The 15,864-nt window shown below is 43.5% G+C and overlaps 1 protein-coding gene across 1 annotated transcript in view; it reads left to right on the forward strand.

The window, feature by feature from the left end:
- The window catches only part of BMP1 (bone morphogenetic protein 1), a 91,850-nt gene that overhangs the window by 58,046 nt on the left and 17,940 nt on the right, over positions 1-15,864 (forward strand). Inside the window, exons 3-8 of the mRNA XM_088443401.1 lie at positions 5,234-5,386; positions 5,591-5,708; positions 5,805-5,983; positions 6,295-6,400; positions 8,199-8,323; positions 15,051-15,166. Coding sequence (XP_088299527.1) covers positions 5,234-5,386; positions 5,591-5,708; positions 5,805-5,983; positions 6,295-6,400; positions 8,199-8,323; positions 15,051-15,166 — 797 coding nt within the window. The remainder of the gene's footprint in view (positions 1-5,233; positions 5,387-5,590; positions 5,709-5,804; positions 5,984-6,294; positions 6,401-8,198; positions 8,324-15,050; positions 15,167-15,864) is intronic.

A 15,864-nucleotide genomic window follows, 5' to 3' on the forward strand; every position in this document is an offset into this window, starting at 1 on the left:
AGAGGATATTAGGGCGATCAGAAGCATTAACGATAGAATGAAGAGGGTTGAGTTGGGTGGTTGAGAGGAGTAGATTGCCCTAGCGTACACACTAGACGATATGCTCCCTGAGCGATATAGTCTAGTGTCCCCCCAGCAGGGTGTGCTCAATGTCGTTCATGACATTGAGCACACCCGCTGAACGATATCATTAACGATATCGTTTAGCGCCGGGCTCTCTCCCCCATTCCCCAACATGCAACAACCTAATGACATCGTCAGGTTGGCCTGCATGTTTACTCGATGAACGATAATGACGTTCATCGTTTTGATGTTAAAAATGGACGATAAAGTGGACTGAACGATAACGATATCATTATCGTTCAGTCGTCCACTTTAATCGCCCAGTGTGTACGCACCACTAAGCTGGAGATGAGGACAAGAAAGGGCCTGATCCTGGAGATACTGCAGAGTTGGAAGGATTTAGGGAGGGACTGAATATGGCGTGAGAAACAGAGGTCAGAGTTGAGGATGACATCCGGGCAATAAACTTGGGGAACAGAGCAGAGAGAAATATTGGCAAATGAAAGAGAGAGTGGGAAGGATGGAAAGAAGGTGGGGGGGGGGAGGCTTGTGACAGGGAGAAAAATTATGACTTCTGTTTTAGCAATATTAAGGCAGCGGGTGAAGCGCGAGAGTTCCATTATATACAAGCAACTTATTATTTCTATTTATATATGATTTAAGTCTTTGTAGCAGAACAGATGAATCTGGCTGTACCATGATCAGAGTGTGGTAATGATGTAAATAATAATATTTCAAAATATCTTTATATTTGTGGAATGAATAATGAATTTACACTATGAAGAATTTCTTGACACTTCAAATAGTTAGAAAGAAAGAAAGAAAGAATCTTCTGCTCTAAGTGCTATGTGCTGACTGCTCTCAGAATGGTGCAGGCGGCGGGATCCTTGGTCTTTGGGCCTATACACCTCTGCTGTTCTGGAGAGTGACCGTGTAATTTGTGAATAAGCCAAAACGTGGTAGTGAGACTTTTCTGTGCTTTTATATGACCCCCATCAGTCACTGTCTCCCATCTGTACAGGGAATTTTTGTGCTACTCCATTATGGAACACAGTGAAGGCAAATTCTCTGGCTACACCCATATGAGTGAGCCCAAGGGGTGCATGCTGTGAGCATATTACCGTATGTTGGATATGTGTTTCCTTTCCCAGATGGTCATGTGGTCACACTGGGTAAGTGCGGCCATGTATTTTATGATTCTCTTTGGCACATGATAAAGTCAGAGTCATATCTTACCTAACACAATGATGTCATTTGCACTTTTGCTGAGAGCAAAACAAGTGACAGCTTGTCTGTTACACTCCTTAGAGTGTTTATGTAGGCTGCACACAGTGGACTCTCTTAATGGCCCAGACTAATGTAAGCATTCAGCCCACCAATAGAGTAGTGCCATTGCTATTGCCATTGCTGAGCCACGAGGCACAAAGTGCCTCATGCTTCAATGATGTCACCAGGTCCTTGGGATTTGATACGCACATATTGGGCGTACACACTGAGCGATCCTATTCGGCTGGAATCAACATATCAGGCCGACCTCGCTCCAGTCACTGTGTACCCAGCTCTTTCCCTTTATATATAGGTGAAACCACTGATTGGTGAAAATTCAGCAGCAGAGTGTTGCAGGGGTTCTGCGTGTCTGTACAGGGTGTTCCATCATTATCGATCTTGTCCTGATAAGCAAGGTCATGGCAAGATGACAGGCAAGTACACAAACTTTGTGCGTCCTGTGGTATTTGCTTTATCAGCAGTAAAAAATTGAGTGACGACATCTTCACATCCACACGGTGACAGCCAGAGCCGTCCTTAGTACTTGGCAGTGTGTGTGAAGTTTTGGCCCTTCCGATTCATCATTATGATTTATTCCATTAAAGCATAAAAAAATCTTTTTACATTCTTCTTAAGAGCTTTAAGATAAAGTACAAATTTCGTGTTCATGTGACATGTGCGATGTAGACAGATGGCGTTTGCCTGCAGCTCTGTATCATGGAATCATCCTAATTAATCCTATGCACCTTCTGCAATTTACTTCCAGCAGAGCTGGCTGATAAGCTGGGGAAGGTTGTGAGGAAGACAGGCCCGGATATTAGTACCTGAGGGCTAGCCCAATTATACACTTATGGTGATGACGGCCGCCGGCACTAGCTAGCTGCTTTTGATTGGCTGACGGCAGAAGAACCTTTGAAGTTGCACTTTCTTCTTTTATCCTGATTATATTATATGTTATAATTTATTTTTTGTTCCTTCTATTTTTTCATGAGAAGGGAAGTTGCAGCTGCTGTTATAAAGTGGGCTATAATAGTGAATTCTTTCTTGCTGTCAGGACACCCTGTTGGGTGTAGTCTAATCTGATGTACACGGGGTGTAAAGCTGGTGTATGTTCTACTGTTGCAGAGCTTTAAGCCTCTGGAGATTCATGCGCCTAAAGGTGGGCACACACTGGACGATGTGTACCGGGGACCATATGTTGGCCCGTCAGGTCCGAACGATGTAAAGAACAACGGAACAATCACTCGAGCACTCACTTCACTCACCTCCTATACTCTGCTAATAATTATCCTTTCCTTTATGCATTGCAACCATAGAATGCACCTGGCTGGGCCACCGTAATACACAGCATTGTGTTATAGGAGCTGGTTTTCAAAATTAGGGGTACCTGACAAATATTAGGGGACCAAACTGACCTCATGTACTAAGTTTATGAACCCAGGGCTTGATACAGACCCGCTCGCGAGCGCTGAGCGCTCGCAAGCGGGTCAATGTTGGCCCAGTGCGCATGCGCACGATGGAGGCAGCTCTGTCGTGCGCATGCGCGAGACCCGGATAGCAACGGGCAAGCCGTCGCTCCGGGTCTCGCTACAAAGGGGGCGTGCTGTCGATGTTGCGTGACAGCACGCCCCCTTGGTGGGAGTGCCGGGGCGTGGCTGCCCAGATGGAGGCGTTCCCATGGGAACGCCTACCGTCTAGGGCCGGCCCCACTGACATCACAAGTGATGTCAGTGGTTGGAAGTCCACTGGGACTTGCGGCAACGAGACCCTACCACAAGGGTCACGTCGCAAGTCTGATGGTCGCTTGCACTAGCTGTGGGTGGCCACCCACAGCTATGCGAGCGGCCAGGAGACCGCTCTAAAAATACAATAGGCGGGCACTGATTCAGAGCGAGTGCTCTGAAAGAGCGTCCGGCTCTGAATCAGGCCCCCAATCCCAAATACTTACCCCCTTGTGGATAATCTAATTTTGCCTTTATAATCTATGTATCCTGTTGCAGTGTGGTGGAGACATCAAGGGATAATAATAGCATCTCAGATTTATTCCAGTGGTTTTATCCTGCATGTTGGAAATACACTGTACCAGATATCTAAGTTATATTTTAGTTCTACAGTTGTGTCATCTGTTACTAGCCCCAGTTCCTTGGTATTATCTCGGAAACTTTTGTCCTTGAAATAAACCTGATAGAAGCCAGCAGAAATATAAGTTGTCTGTTGCCTATGCTTGGTTATTACTCCTTTATGTGACTGTAAAGTGTACATGTAGATGGGACATTGATCTGTAGCCACCTAACATTGATAAATGGTACAATATTCTCCTTATTTTATTACATATAAGGCCTGATTTAGAGGGGTACGCAATGGCGATGTTTCCACAGTTGAGCGACTATTTGCTACTGATAACCCATACGGTGAATGTGTTCCACTGAGGGTACGCTGCTGTGTATAGGGGCACTGGGATTAGGACCGGCAAGGTAAAACCTTGAGCGTTTTTTATTTAGGTGGTGAGTGGGAGGTGGCCTGTAGTGAACGAAAAAAGACCGTCTCATGGGCGTGTTATGGGCGTGTCAGAGGCGTGTCAGTGATAAAACCTGTTGCGTATGATAATGGTGTTCCAACCAATCATCTCCCAACTGTCATCTGTTTGAAAAATGACAGTTGGGAGCTGATTGGCTGGAGCACCATTTATCATAAGCAACAAGCTTTATCACTCGTTATTTATTAAAGTTGATGGGCCGTATGTTTTTGTGCATGTCCCCTCAACCACCCCTTTCCCTGCTTCCATTATATACTACTTCTGGGGCCTTAATCTTATTTTAGTAAGAAAAAAATAACCTCTTAAAAAGAAATACAGGTAGCTTAATCTGAACAAACTGTTGGTAACATCTATTACTATAGGTAAAGTTTTCCAAAAACTCCAGAATTGAAGATATGGACAATGCCTGCCCTCTACTATGGAATATCAGTGCAGATAACTTAAATATTGCTACACTAATGCTATGAAGGAGCACAACAAAAAGCCTTCTAGGAACTCTAGCAGAGTAATACAGTAGATAAATGTACTCTGCCAGCTAAAATGTCAAATATCTTTTTAATTGTCATCAATATATGATAATGCTTCCTGGCGTAAAGTGCAGGAATGTTAGACACAATTGCAAAGTTATCTGACCATAATTAAAGCAGGGGTGGGAACCTTTTTTTCTGCCAAGGGCCATTTTGAAAAATCATTTGCAGGCCCGATGCAGGCAGTGCCCCCTTCATGCGATGTCCTGTGGAGGGGGTGGGGCCACAATCGCCAGTGAGGAGAATCGTGAGAATGCTCCGGGGAGCTGTAAGGGCAGCGGTGTGACCTTCTGAAGCGTCCAGGTGGTACTAATGCATAGATTCTGGCTACAGGGTGCCATTCTAGGAGAGAGAGATAAAACTTGTTGGTAAATGTGGCCCAAGGAGAGTGAATGTGCCGAAGCTGCTTGATGCTGTGTCACCATGGGCCAGGGTCTCTTTGGAGTGTTTCCAGCACCTTGTTGAATCTATGCCACAAAGAATTTAGGCTGATCTATGGGAAAGAGGAGTAAAGCCTCATAAAGTGGTCACTGAATTGTCAATTTTACAAAATGCCTTTCATGTTCGCTGATCTGTTGTATTCTTTGAGCTGTCTTCTAAGTCGCACATCTTTGCTCCCCCTGAGCCTGTATTCCCTTGTATCTCAGTCTTTATGGCTCATAATCTATATTATCATCTTTTATCCTTGTATCCTTCCCTTTCCCCCTCCCTATTTCTCCTGAACCCCATACTATCCTGCCCATCCACTTCTCTATCCGCTCTCTTTTCAGTTGGGCAAGTGGCTTTTGTTGCTGTCTCAGTGATTTGATGTCCATGTTTAGTATCCGCTTCCTTTCCCCAGTGTCCCATGCTGCTAGGAATGGCTCATCAAGGACCGGCAGACGTGGACGGACAGACAGAAGGGTCTCTCGTGGCAGGCGAGCTGCTACCTCTCGGCCAGAGCGAGTGTGGCCAAATGGGATCATTCCTTACGTCGTCAGTGGAAACTTCACTGGTGAGCGGTGGGATATGTTGGGATAAGACAAGAGAACAGCGTTGTTTAATTGTCCAGGGGCTCAAATTTTACTTTTCTAGGAGATTCTCGCTGGAACACTATCTAGCTGAATTATATATATTCACTTATGTATATGCTCTTCTAATTTATCATTTTTACACCTTGCGTCTGTCAACTGATATCTCCCTGCATCACCTTGTACAGGCAGTCAGAAAGCGATATTCCGGCAAGCTATGCGTCATTGGGAAAAGCACACATGTGTCACCTTCCTGGAGAGGACCGATGAGGACAGTTACATAGTGTTCACTTACCGACCATGCGGGTAATGTCCCAATGCACTTCAAAAGCTGAGCTCGTCTTTGACGAGGCTCTAGAATTTCTCCTATTCATATATTTTTCTTTATCTTCTCCTATCCAGATGCTGCTCCTATGTGGGTCGACGTGGAGGAGGCCCTCAAGCTATCTCCATTGGAAAGAACTGTGACAAATTTGGGATTGTTGTTCATGAGCTGGGTCATGTGATAGGATTCTGGCATGAACACACAAGGCCGGATCGGGATGACCACGTGTCTATAATTCGCGAAAACATTCAGCCGGGTACTTGAGAAGGGGAGAACATCCAACCGGGTTCTTGGTGGGCTGGGGCTGTTGTAGGAACTGTATATTGTGATATCAGCAAGTAAATGTTTTGGTAGAAGAGACTGTGGACTTCCCATGAATAACCAATAATTTGAATTATAAGGAGAGTGAGGAGAAGAAAAATTTATGGGTTATATGGACATATAGTAATTTCAAAGCAAGACTCCTCAGGGGTGTGGCCAGTAATTTCCCTGTTTCTTATTGGCAGTTAGGATTCTCCCAGGAGACTCCAGGCTGAGGTTCTATCTGATTGATTGTTATTTTCTCAGGACAGGAGTATAACTTCCTGAAAATGGAGCCAGAAGAGGTGGAATCTTTAGGAGAGATCTACGATTTTGACAGCATCATGCACTATGCTCGCAATACTTTTTCCAGGTGAGGATTGAATGGGAAAAGCTACTTCTGTTTGTGTGAGGTGGGGGGCTGCAGTCCAACCATCTATTCCGTTATCCCACTGGAGACTAATATATTTAACTTCTCATGAAACAAAACAACATGAAACTGCCTCTATAAAACTATAATATATGTTGCAAGAAGACTTTTAGGACATTTGGCCAGCAAGAAACTAGGAGTTTTACTTTACTTATTTTTAGTTTGTTTATTGTCTAAGCCAGAGGTTCCCAAACGTGGTCCTCAAGGCTCCCCAACAATTCAGGTTTTGGAGATATCCATGGTTGAGCACAGGTGACTTAATTAGTACATCAGCCAATTCGAATTAAATTCCTTTGCTCAACCATGGATATCTCTTAAGCTGCATACACACACAACGATTTAGTTAATGAACGATTTTAGTAAACGATTTTCTACCTTGAAAAAATAAACTAAAATCGTTTACTAAAGTTGTTCATTTACTATGTTCATTTAAATGTAATGAACGATTTTTATGAACTACAAATGATTTTTGCATATTAACTTAATGAAAATCGTTGAGTTGACATGTCTGACTGAACTACAACTACAAACTACAAACGTGAACGCGCATGAACAATAATCCTTCATCGTTTGACTCAGAAAGCGAACGATTTTTGCAAACGATTTTTTAACGATTATCGTTAAACTATATCGTTTAACGATAATCGTTAAAAAAATCGTTGTGTGTGTATGCACCTTAAAAACTGAACTGTTGGGTGCCTTAAGGCCCGCCTTTGGGGACCTCTGGTCTAAGCTATTTTGCCTGATATGTTCCATATTACAAAACTACAAAAGGTTGTATTTGTTAAGCATATGATTGTTGTCCAAAATACAGTTTTTTTGGTTATTACCTTTTTGTAATTATCAGGAAAACTGAGTAAATGTAATCCTAATTAAGTGTACAGACAATAATAAAAAATGGTACATGTTCATACTGCTAGGAGTATATTTACTAAAGTGCGGGTTCATAGAAGTGGGGGTGTTGCCCATAGCAACCAATCAGATGCTAGCTATTTTCTTCTAGAAGATGCTAGATAAATGATAAGTAGAATCTAATTGGTTACTATTGGCAATGCCTCCACTTCTATAAACTTGCACTTTAGTAAATATACCCCCTAGTGACTAATGTTAGTCAGGAAGAACACTGTTTGTTCATATAAAGACATGGCTGAAATGCACAGAAAGAAGGTTTGAAAGAAAAACTATGTATTTAGGTATTTTTTTGAAAAACGTACAAAGCAAAAAATGAAAGTCATCCAAAGTTGCTGCACTTCATTTACCATTTTATATGTTGGTGCACTTCATTTACCGTTTTATATGTTGGTGCACTTCATGTACCATTTTATATGTTGGTGCACTTCATTTACCATTTTATATGTTGGTGCACTTCATTTACCGTTTTATATGTTGGTGCACTTCATTTACCATTTTATATGTTGGTGCACTTCATTTACCATTTTATATGTTGGTGCACTTCATTTACCATTTTATATGTTGGTGCACTTCATTTACCATTTTATATGTTGGTGCACTTCATTTACCATTTTATATGTTGGTGCACTTCATTTACCATTTTATATGTTGGTGCACTTCATTTACCATTTTATATGTTGGTGCACTTCATTTACCATTTTGTATGTTGGTGCACTTCATTTACCATTTTATATGTTGGTGCTCATCATTTACCATTTTATATGTTGGTGAGACTATTATTGGTTGAAATGTTTGACTAAAGTTTCTCTCGTTATTGGGTTTGTTACAGAGGGATTTTCCTGGACACAATCCTTCCACAATATGAAGTCAATGGAGTGAAACCGTCAATAGGACAGAGAACCCGACTCAGTGCTGGAGATATTGCACAAGCTAAAAAGCTGTATCATTGTACAGGTAATGATTTACGTTCTAGGCTGTCAGTGTACAGGCATTGGTGTATGTACTAATCTGTATTGGTATGGAGGCAACGGTATACATACCTAGCTGTGTCAGCTGTATTATTATACGTACTAGACAGCGACAATGTACAGACTGTGTTTTCGGGGGCTGACACATTTCTCATATGCACAAGGCCCCGGAATTCGATATATTCCATGGCTTTGATGCGGTGGGTAACCCCATCTCCTGATGGCATTGACCAATATAAGCCTATGGGCTTCTATTTGCGATGCCCCTCCTGGGAGAGATCCAGTCGGTTCCCTCCCAGCAACCCCCACAGCATGCGTCCTTCTGCACATGCGCAGAAGGCGAGCAGAGGGACTTCCGGGTCATGTACCCGAAAGTCCCTCATTTGCAAAGGACAGCTCTTACCGAAAGAGCTGTTCTTTGTGTTTTTCTTCATTCATACCAGCTTGATTAATGCTGGCATGCAAATGAAGGGTGGTGGGATGCATCACATCCCCAACGTAATGCGTCATGCATCCCGCCCTATGTACTACACCGTGTCAGTGTACAGGCAGTGTTACACAGTACATATTAGGCTGTAGCAGTGTACAGGCAGTGTTATACATACTAGGCTGTGGCAGTGTACAGGCAGTGTTATACATACTAGGCTGTGGCAGTGTACAGGCAGTGTTATACATACTAGGCTGTGGCAGTGTACAGGCAGTGTTATACATACTAGGCTGTGGCAGTGTACAGGCAGTGTTATACATACTAGGCTGTGGCAGTGTACAGGCAGTGTCATACATACTAGGCTGTGTCAGTGTTATACATACTAGGCTGTGGCAGTGTTATACATACTAGGCTGAGGCAGTGTTATACATACTAGGCTGTGGCAGTGTTATACATACTAGGCTGTGGCAGTGTTATACATACTAGGATGTGGCAGTGTACAGGCAGCGTTATACATACTAGGCTGTGGCAGTGTTATACATACTAGGCTGTGGCAGTGTTATACATGCTAGGCTGTGGCAGTGTACAGGCAGTGTTAAACAAACTAGGCTGTTGCAGTGTACAGGCAGTGTTATACATACTAGGCTGTGGCAGTGTACAGGCAGTGTTATACATACTAGGCTGTGGCAGTGTACAGGCAGTGTTATACATACTAGGCTGTGGCAGTGTACAGGCAGTGTTGTACATACTAGGCTGTGGCAGTGTTATACATACTAGGCTGTGGCAGTGTTATACATACTAGGCTGTGGCAGTGTACAGGCAGTGTTATATATACTAGGCTGTGGCAGTGTACAGGCAGTGTTATACATACTATGCTGTGGCAGTGTACAGACAGTGTTATACATACTAGGTTGTGCCAGTGTACAGGCAGTGTTATACATACTAGGCTGTGGCAGTGTACAGGCAGTGTTATACATACTAGGCTGTGGCAGTGTACAGGCAGTGTTATACATACTATGCTGTGGCAGTGTACAGACAGTGTTATACATACTAGGTTGTGCCAGTGTACAGGCAGTGTTGTACATACTAGGCTGTGTCAGTGTACAGGCAGTTTCATACATACTAGGCTGTGGCAGTGTTATACATACTAGGCTGTGGCAGTGTACAGGCAGAGTTATACATGCTAGGCTGTGGCAGTGTACAGACAGTGTTATACATACTAGGCTATGGCAGTGTACAGGCAGTGTTATACATACTAGGCTGTGGCAGTGTACAGGCAGTGTTATACATACTAGGTTGTGGCAGTGTACAGGCAGTGTTATACATACTAGGCTGTGGCAGTGTACAGGCAGTGTTATACATACTAGGCTGTGGCAGTGTACAGGCAGTGTTATACATACTAGGCTGTTGCAGTGTATAGGCAGTGTTATACATACTAGGCTGTGGCAGTGTACAGGCAGCGTTATACATACTAGGCTGTGGCAGTGTACAGGCAGTGTTATACATACTAGGCTGTGGCAGTGTACAGGCAACGTTATACATACTAGGCTGTGGCAGTGTATAGGCAGTGTTATACATACTAGGCTGTGGCAGTGTACAGGCAGTGTTATACATACTAGGCTGTGGCAGTGTATAGGCAGTGTTATACATACTAGGCTGTGGCAGTGTACAGGCAGTGTTATACATACTAGGCTGTGGCAGTGTACAGGCAGTGTTATACATACTAGGCTGTGGCAGTGTACAGGCAGAGTTATACATACTAGGCTGTGGCAGTGTACAGGCAGAGTTATACATACTAGGCTGTGTCAGTGTACAGGCAGAGTTATACATACTAGACTGGCAGTGTGCAGGCAGTGTTATACATACTAGACTGTGGCAGTGTTATACATACTAGGCTGTGGCAGTGTACAGGCAGTGTTATACATACTAGGCTGTGGCAGTGTACAGGCAGAGTTATACATACTAGGCTGTGGCAGTGTACAGGCAGTGTTATACATACTAGGCTGTGGCAGTGTTATACATACTAGGCTGTGGCAGTGTACAGGCAGTGTTATACATACTAGGCTGTGGCAGTGTACAGGCAGTGTTATACATACTAGGCTGTGGCAGTGTACAGGCAGTGTTATACATACTAGGCTGTGGCAGTGTACAGGCAGTGTTATACATACTAGGCTGTGGCAGTGTACAGGCAGAGTTATACATACTAGGCTGTGGCAGTGTACAGGCAGTGTTATACATACTAGGCTGTGGCAGTGTACAGGCAGTGTTATACATACTAGGCTGTGGCAGTGTACAGGCAGTGTTATACATACTAGGCTGTGGCAGTGTTATACATGCTAGGCTGTGGCAGTGTACAGGCAGTGTTATACATACATACTAGGCTGTGTCAGCGTACAGGCAGTGTTACATATATTAGGATATGTATGTTAATGCATTCGCAGCTGCGATCCCATATGAGACTATGTTAATGCTGTAGCCGTCTGGAAGTGTATTGAGACGGCCAATAGCGGCTTTGCAGATCCAAGCAAGTGCGTACAAATAAGCAGCTGCTCTCGCAGATCATTCATTGATCGGCTATCTGAGTAATCCTAAGGTTGCGCAAAATGGGCATGTGAACTGAGAAATTGGCGCCATGTTTTCTGCATACGAGAACGCAGTTGTAGGCTGAGACACGCCCCTAAGACGGTTGTGACGCACCAATGTTTTTGCTGCAACTCCCTGAAATGAACCCTAAATTGGCCCTGACTGTCAATCATTTTGCAAAGAATTCCCCACTGCGAATGGCATCGCTAAGGGACCATGGCGCGTGTGACTGTGACGCATGCGCAGTTGGCTGATAATCGCTCAACTGCATATCGCTCAACATAAATATCGTCATCCCGTACATCTCTGCATCAGGCCCACTGTTATTTATACTGTTTATTTACTAGTTGGATGTAGGAACACTGGGCCTGATTCTGAGTCGGGCCCAGCTGCGTCCGTATCTGCAACTATTGGCGTTTGCCCATCTGTGACTTAATGCAAATGCCGTCACAAAGTCCTTCCCTGGTTTACATCCGAGCATCGGATTGGTGCGACTTTAGATGCAGCACCGGTCCCACCATCCCTATGGCAGGTGCAGTCACTCCGTCCGAGTATGGCCTCCTGTGTGAGTGGCTGAGCATCTGTGTACGCTACCACTTTTACCGACAAGCCTCCCGACACCCCAATAACATGCCCGTGAGACGAACCATCTCCTTGTGTGCGCTAAGCCACCTCCCAGTCACCGCCCAGGCACGCACACTATATTTTAAATACACTTTTCCATGATTGTGTTTAAAAGAAGGTACAGTACTACACATCACATTTAGATAGTGGTACATCTCGTCACTTATCGGGTACATACTAGGGTTAATAACTCCGGTATGTACCTAGAATTGCGATTAAAATCGCCAGGGACAGCTCTCCCGAAAAGAGCTGTCCTTTGCGATGATTGGACTTCTGCCCCTCATTAATTAGTATGTGAAACACTGATGTAGAAGGTGTGTGTGCGCCGTGTGGAATCATACAGTGTTGTGTATCCCCATTGGATAATGTACAGTGCGATGGGCCTGTCACCAGGCATAACAGCCTTCTGTGTGTCTGATCTTATACATGTTGTCCGCATTCAGCCCATCTTATTCTGACTGCACTGATACAATGGTCCTGCTGGTTATGTATTAGCATATGCTTGTTCTTGGCATTATCTTTACTCGTTCTAAATACTTGTCTCTTTTTCTTCTCACGCCTCTCAGTCATGCCCTATACAAGTTCCCATTATTTCTCTCCCTGAGTGGAGCTTTTCCCCATCTCCCTGACAACCAGAGGAAGTATTTTGTTTGCAATGGTCAGAAGTGTCAGTGCAGTGTTACTCCAAGAACAGAGTGATTTAACCGCATCGTATCCTGAAGACATACAGAGCACTGCTCTATACATACCTGTCCTATAGTACCAGGGTCTCTATATGTTAAGCCGCACATCCACTAGGCAGTGGCGACGGCATAACGTCATCGTACCATTGTCGCTGTTTCCCTGCAGTGCCTACACTGAACGATTGATCGTTCAGTGTAGACACCCTCCATCATCCCCGAACATGGCCAACCTGTTCGTTATCGGCAGATTGAACGGCATGTTCGGGCGATGAATGATGTCGGAAACGACCAGCGGGAGTGCGCATCGCTGGTTGTTTTCAACATTTTCATGCCCGATGTGTGCCCGATTACTGAGCGATTACACCATTACGATGTCGTAATGGTGCTATCGGTCTGTGTAATCGGGTAGTGGATGTGCGGCTTTTGTCTCCAGCTGTCACACATAATAACTCCATGTATGTCTAGCGTCCGCCTGCAATTCCTTCAGAGTTCATTGTGCCATTGCACAGATCATGGTTGACTATAGTGTGCTCCTATTACTTCGCTGCCTTTCCTTTACTGTTCTGCTGCTCTTGTTATCACTGTTATTTTCAGCTTCCAGGATAAAGGAACAGCAAAATAGAAATGGAAATGAATAGCGGTCGATTGGTCGACAATAAAGAAAAGGTCAACATTCAACGTTCTGAATGTCGACAGTAAAAAATTTCGACATGGTAATTAGGTCGCCATCATTCTGTATTTAAGTCAACAGAGTTAAGTGGTCGACACATTCAAAAGGTCAACGTTTAGCATGTCAACTCTAAAATGACGATACGTTTTTTTTCATGATCTTTAGAGTTAGGTTAAGATATTTTTTATTAATGAGTCGACATTTTAGTGTCAACATGTTAAATGTCGACCTTTTTCATGTATCAACCATTTAACCCCCGTCAGCTTAAATACATGTCTACCAAATGATAGTTGACCCAATTACCATGTCGATATATTTACTATCTACATTCAGAATCTTTTGAACTTGTGGTGTCGACCTTTATACTGTCGACCTTTTGTACCACACCCCTAAATTGTACAGAAAATAACGCATGCATCACAAACTAGCGCATTGTTTAGTGCATTATTTTGCGCATTGCATTTTATATGTTTTTTATGCTTCAGTATAAGAGCCAAGAACATATGAAATGTTTACCCCATTCCTAAAAGTTTTTTATACAAAACATTGGCTGGTAGTAAAAGCACTTTACTACACTTCCAGGAAGAAATTACTAAAAATAAACCACAAATCGCAAAAACGCTACATAGTATACGTGGTGTGTTGTATCATAAATTCAGGAGCATGGCGGACAATTATTGGGTGTAAATGGAGCAGTTTCTCCATAGAGTTCTATATACCCTACCTTCTACATAGGGTTGGTTTGGAAGGAGAGAGGACACTGGGGGCCGGCATCCATAAAACACGCACTAGGAAGGTATATGAACCGTACAGCTGACACAGATATGTGCCTGTAGCCTCCAGTGGGTACTCAGATTCTGCTGTTCATAAATAACCTAAAAACATCTGTGTGACATCTGGAGGCCGCATGACTGTGACATCATCACAAGTGGAGGCAGACCACAGAAAGATTGGCAGGGGGGGGGCAGTGGGAGATCTATACCACAGGGAATGTGTAATTAGACGGTCAGTGTCTCTGCCGGCCACCTTGTCTGCCCTCTCTATATGCTGGGATCTTATTTTATGTCTGGTTTTTTTACTTGCCATCTGCTCCAAATTATTGTCCAAATTACATGTGAATTTAGTATTAAATTAAGCATTGCGTCTTGTTAATCAGTCTGATGGTGATTTGATAAGGTCATTGTAGGCATTTATTCCAAAAAACCTTTTTCCCTGTCCTTAGTTAGGAGAAGTGAAGTTAAATAAAAGAATTTATTCATGTAATTAATGGGTATACTGACCATTGTGCTACTGTGCAGGAGATTACAGATCTGTCCCATACATTCCTACTATCAGGACAATTATTGACCCAATATGAGATATTCAGCAAGTGTTCCCAATGTGGATTTATTCCGTCAGTGCTGTTGGGGGTATATTTACTAAAGTGTGGGTTTTTAGAAGTGGAGGTGTTGCCCATAGCAACCATCTCTCCTCCCCAACACTCAACCATGTTCTCGTCTCATTTTTCACCATCCTCCTGCTCTGTTGCAAACTCTATCCCACATTCACCCCGTAAACATCACCCCTTCTTTGACATCTGCACTGACTGTACAGCAGTACTGTTATGTTTCCACAGCATTATCCTATGATAATAGTAACATCTCCATACATAGAATCGCAGAGCGAAGGCCCGCTGGCTCACTGATCCACCGTGTGACTGATTGCTCTGTGTAATATCTTTCCTCAGCCTGTGGGGAGACTCTGCAGGAGAGTCAAGGGAACTTCTCGTCTCCAGGTTACCCAAATGGCTACTCGGCATACGTACACTGTGTATGGAGACTGTCCGTCACTCCCGGGGAGAAGGTATCTTTGCATCACTGTGTCATTCTTGTGCTTGCGTATACATGTGTAAACATACATCTATCCTCCGTGCGCTACAAGTCGTGTTACTCATAACGTGTGAGCGCCGTGTGACTCGGCGTGGCGTGAATAGAAGTACTGTTTAACGCACAAGGAGGCTAGATGTATGCAGACACATCTGTAGCTTTGTTATGCTTTTCCATTACAGGCATAAACTTGACTTTGTTTTTTTAAACTTTATATAAAATTGTTACTGTCTCTTTAAAGCTGCACTACTGCCTAGTATACACATTTTGAGATTCATTGAATTTAGGATCATGCCAAAAAAAAAAAAGTGTTGCATTGTAAGAGGTACAAATGCGTACAAATACACCGCTATTTAGAGTTGAGCTAAGACACGCCCCCTCCTAACCAAGGGGTGTATTTACTAAGGTGCGGGTTTTTAGAAGTGGAGAGGTTGCCCATAGCATCCTTTCAGATTCTAGCTATTATCTTCTAGAAGGTGCTAGGTAAATGTTAAGTAGAATCTGATTGGTTGCTATGGGCCACATCTCCATTTCTAAAAACCCGCACTTTAGTAATTATACCCCTAAATCTATCCATTAAATCTCCCCCTGCATTGCAACATGGTTTTGCCAAGGTCCAATTTTGCTCTTTTATTCTGCTTTGCTCCTAACGCTAAATAAGGCCCTTTATGGACT

The sequence above is a fragment of the Taudactylus pleione genome, unplaced genomic scaffold (genome assembly GCF_031769625.1).
Source record: "Taudactylus pleione unplaced genomic scaffold, aTauple2 ptg000329l, whole genome shotgun sequence".
Classification (NCBI taxonomy): domain Eukaryota; kingdom Metazoa; phylum Chordata; class Amphibia; order Anura; family Myobatrachidae; genus Taudactylus; species Taudactylus pleione.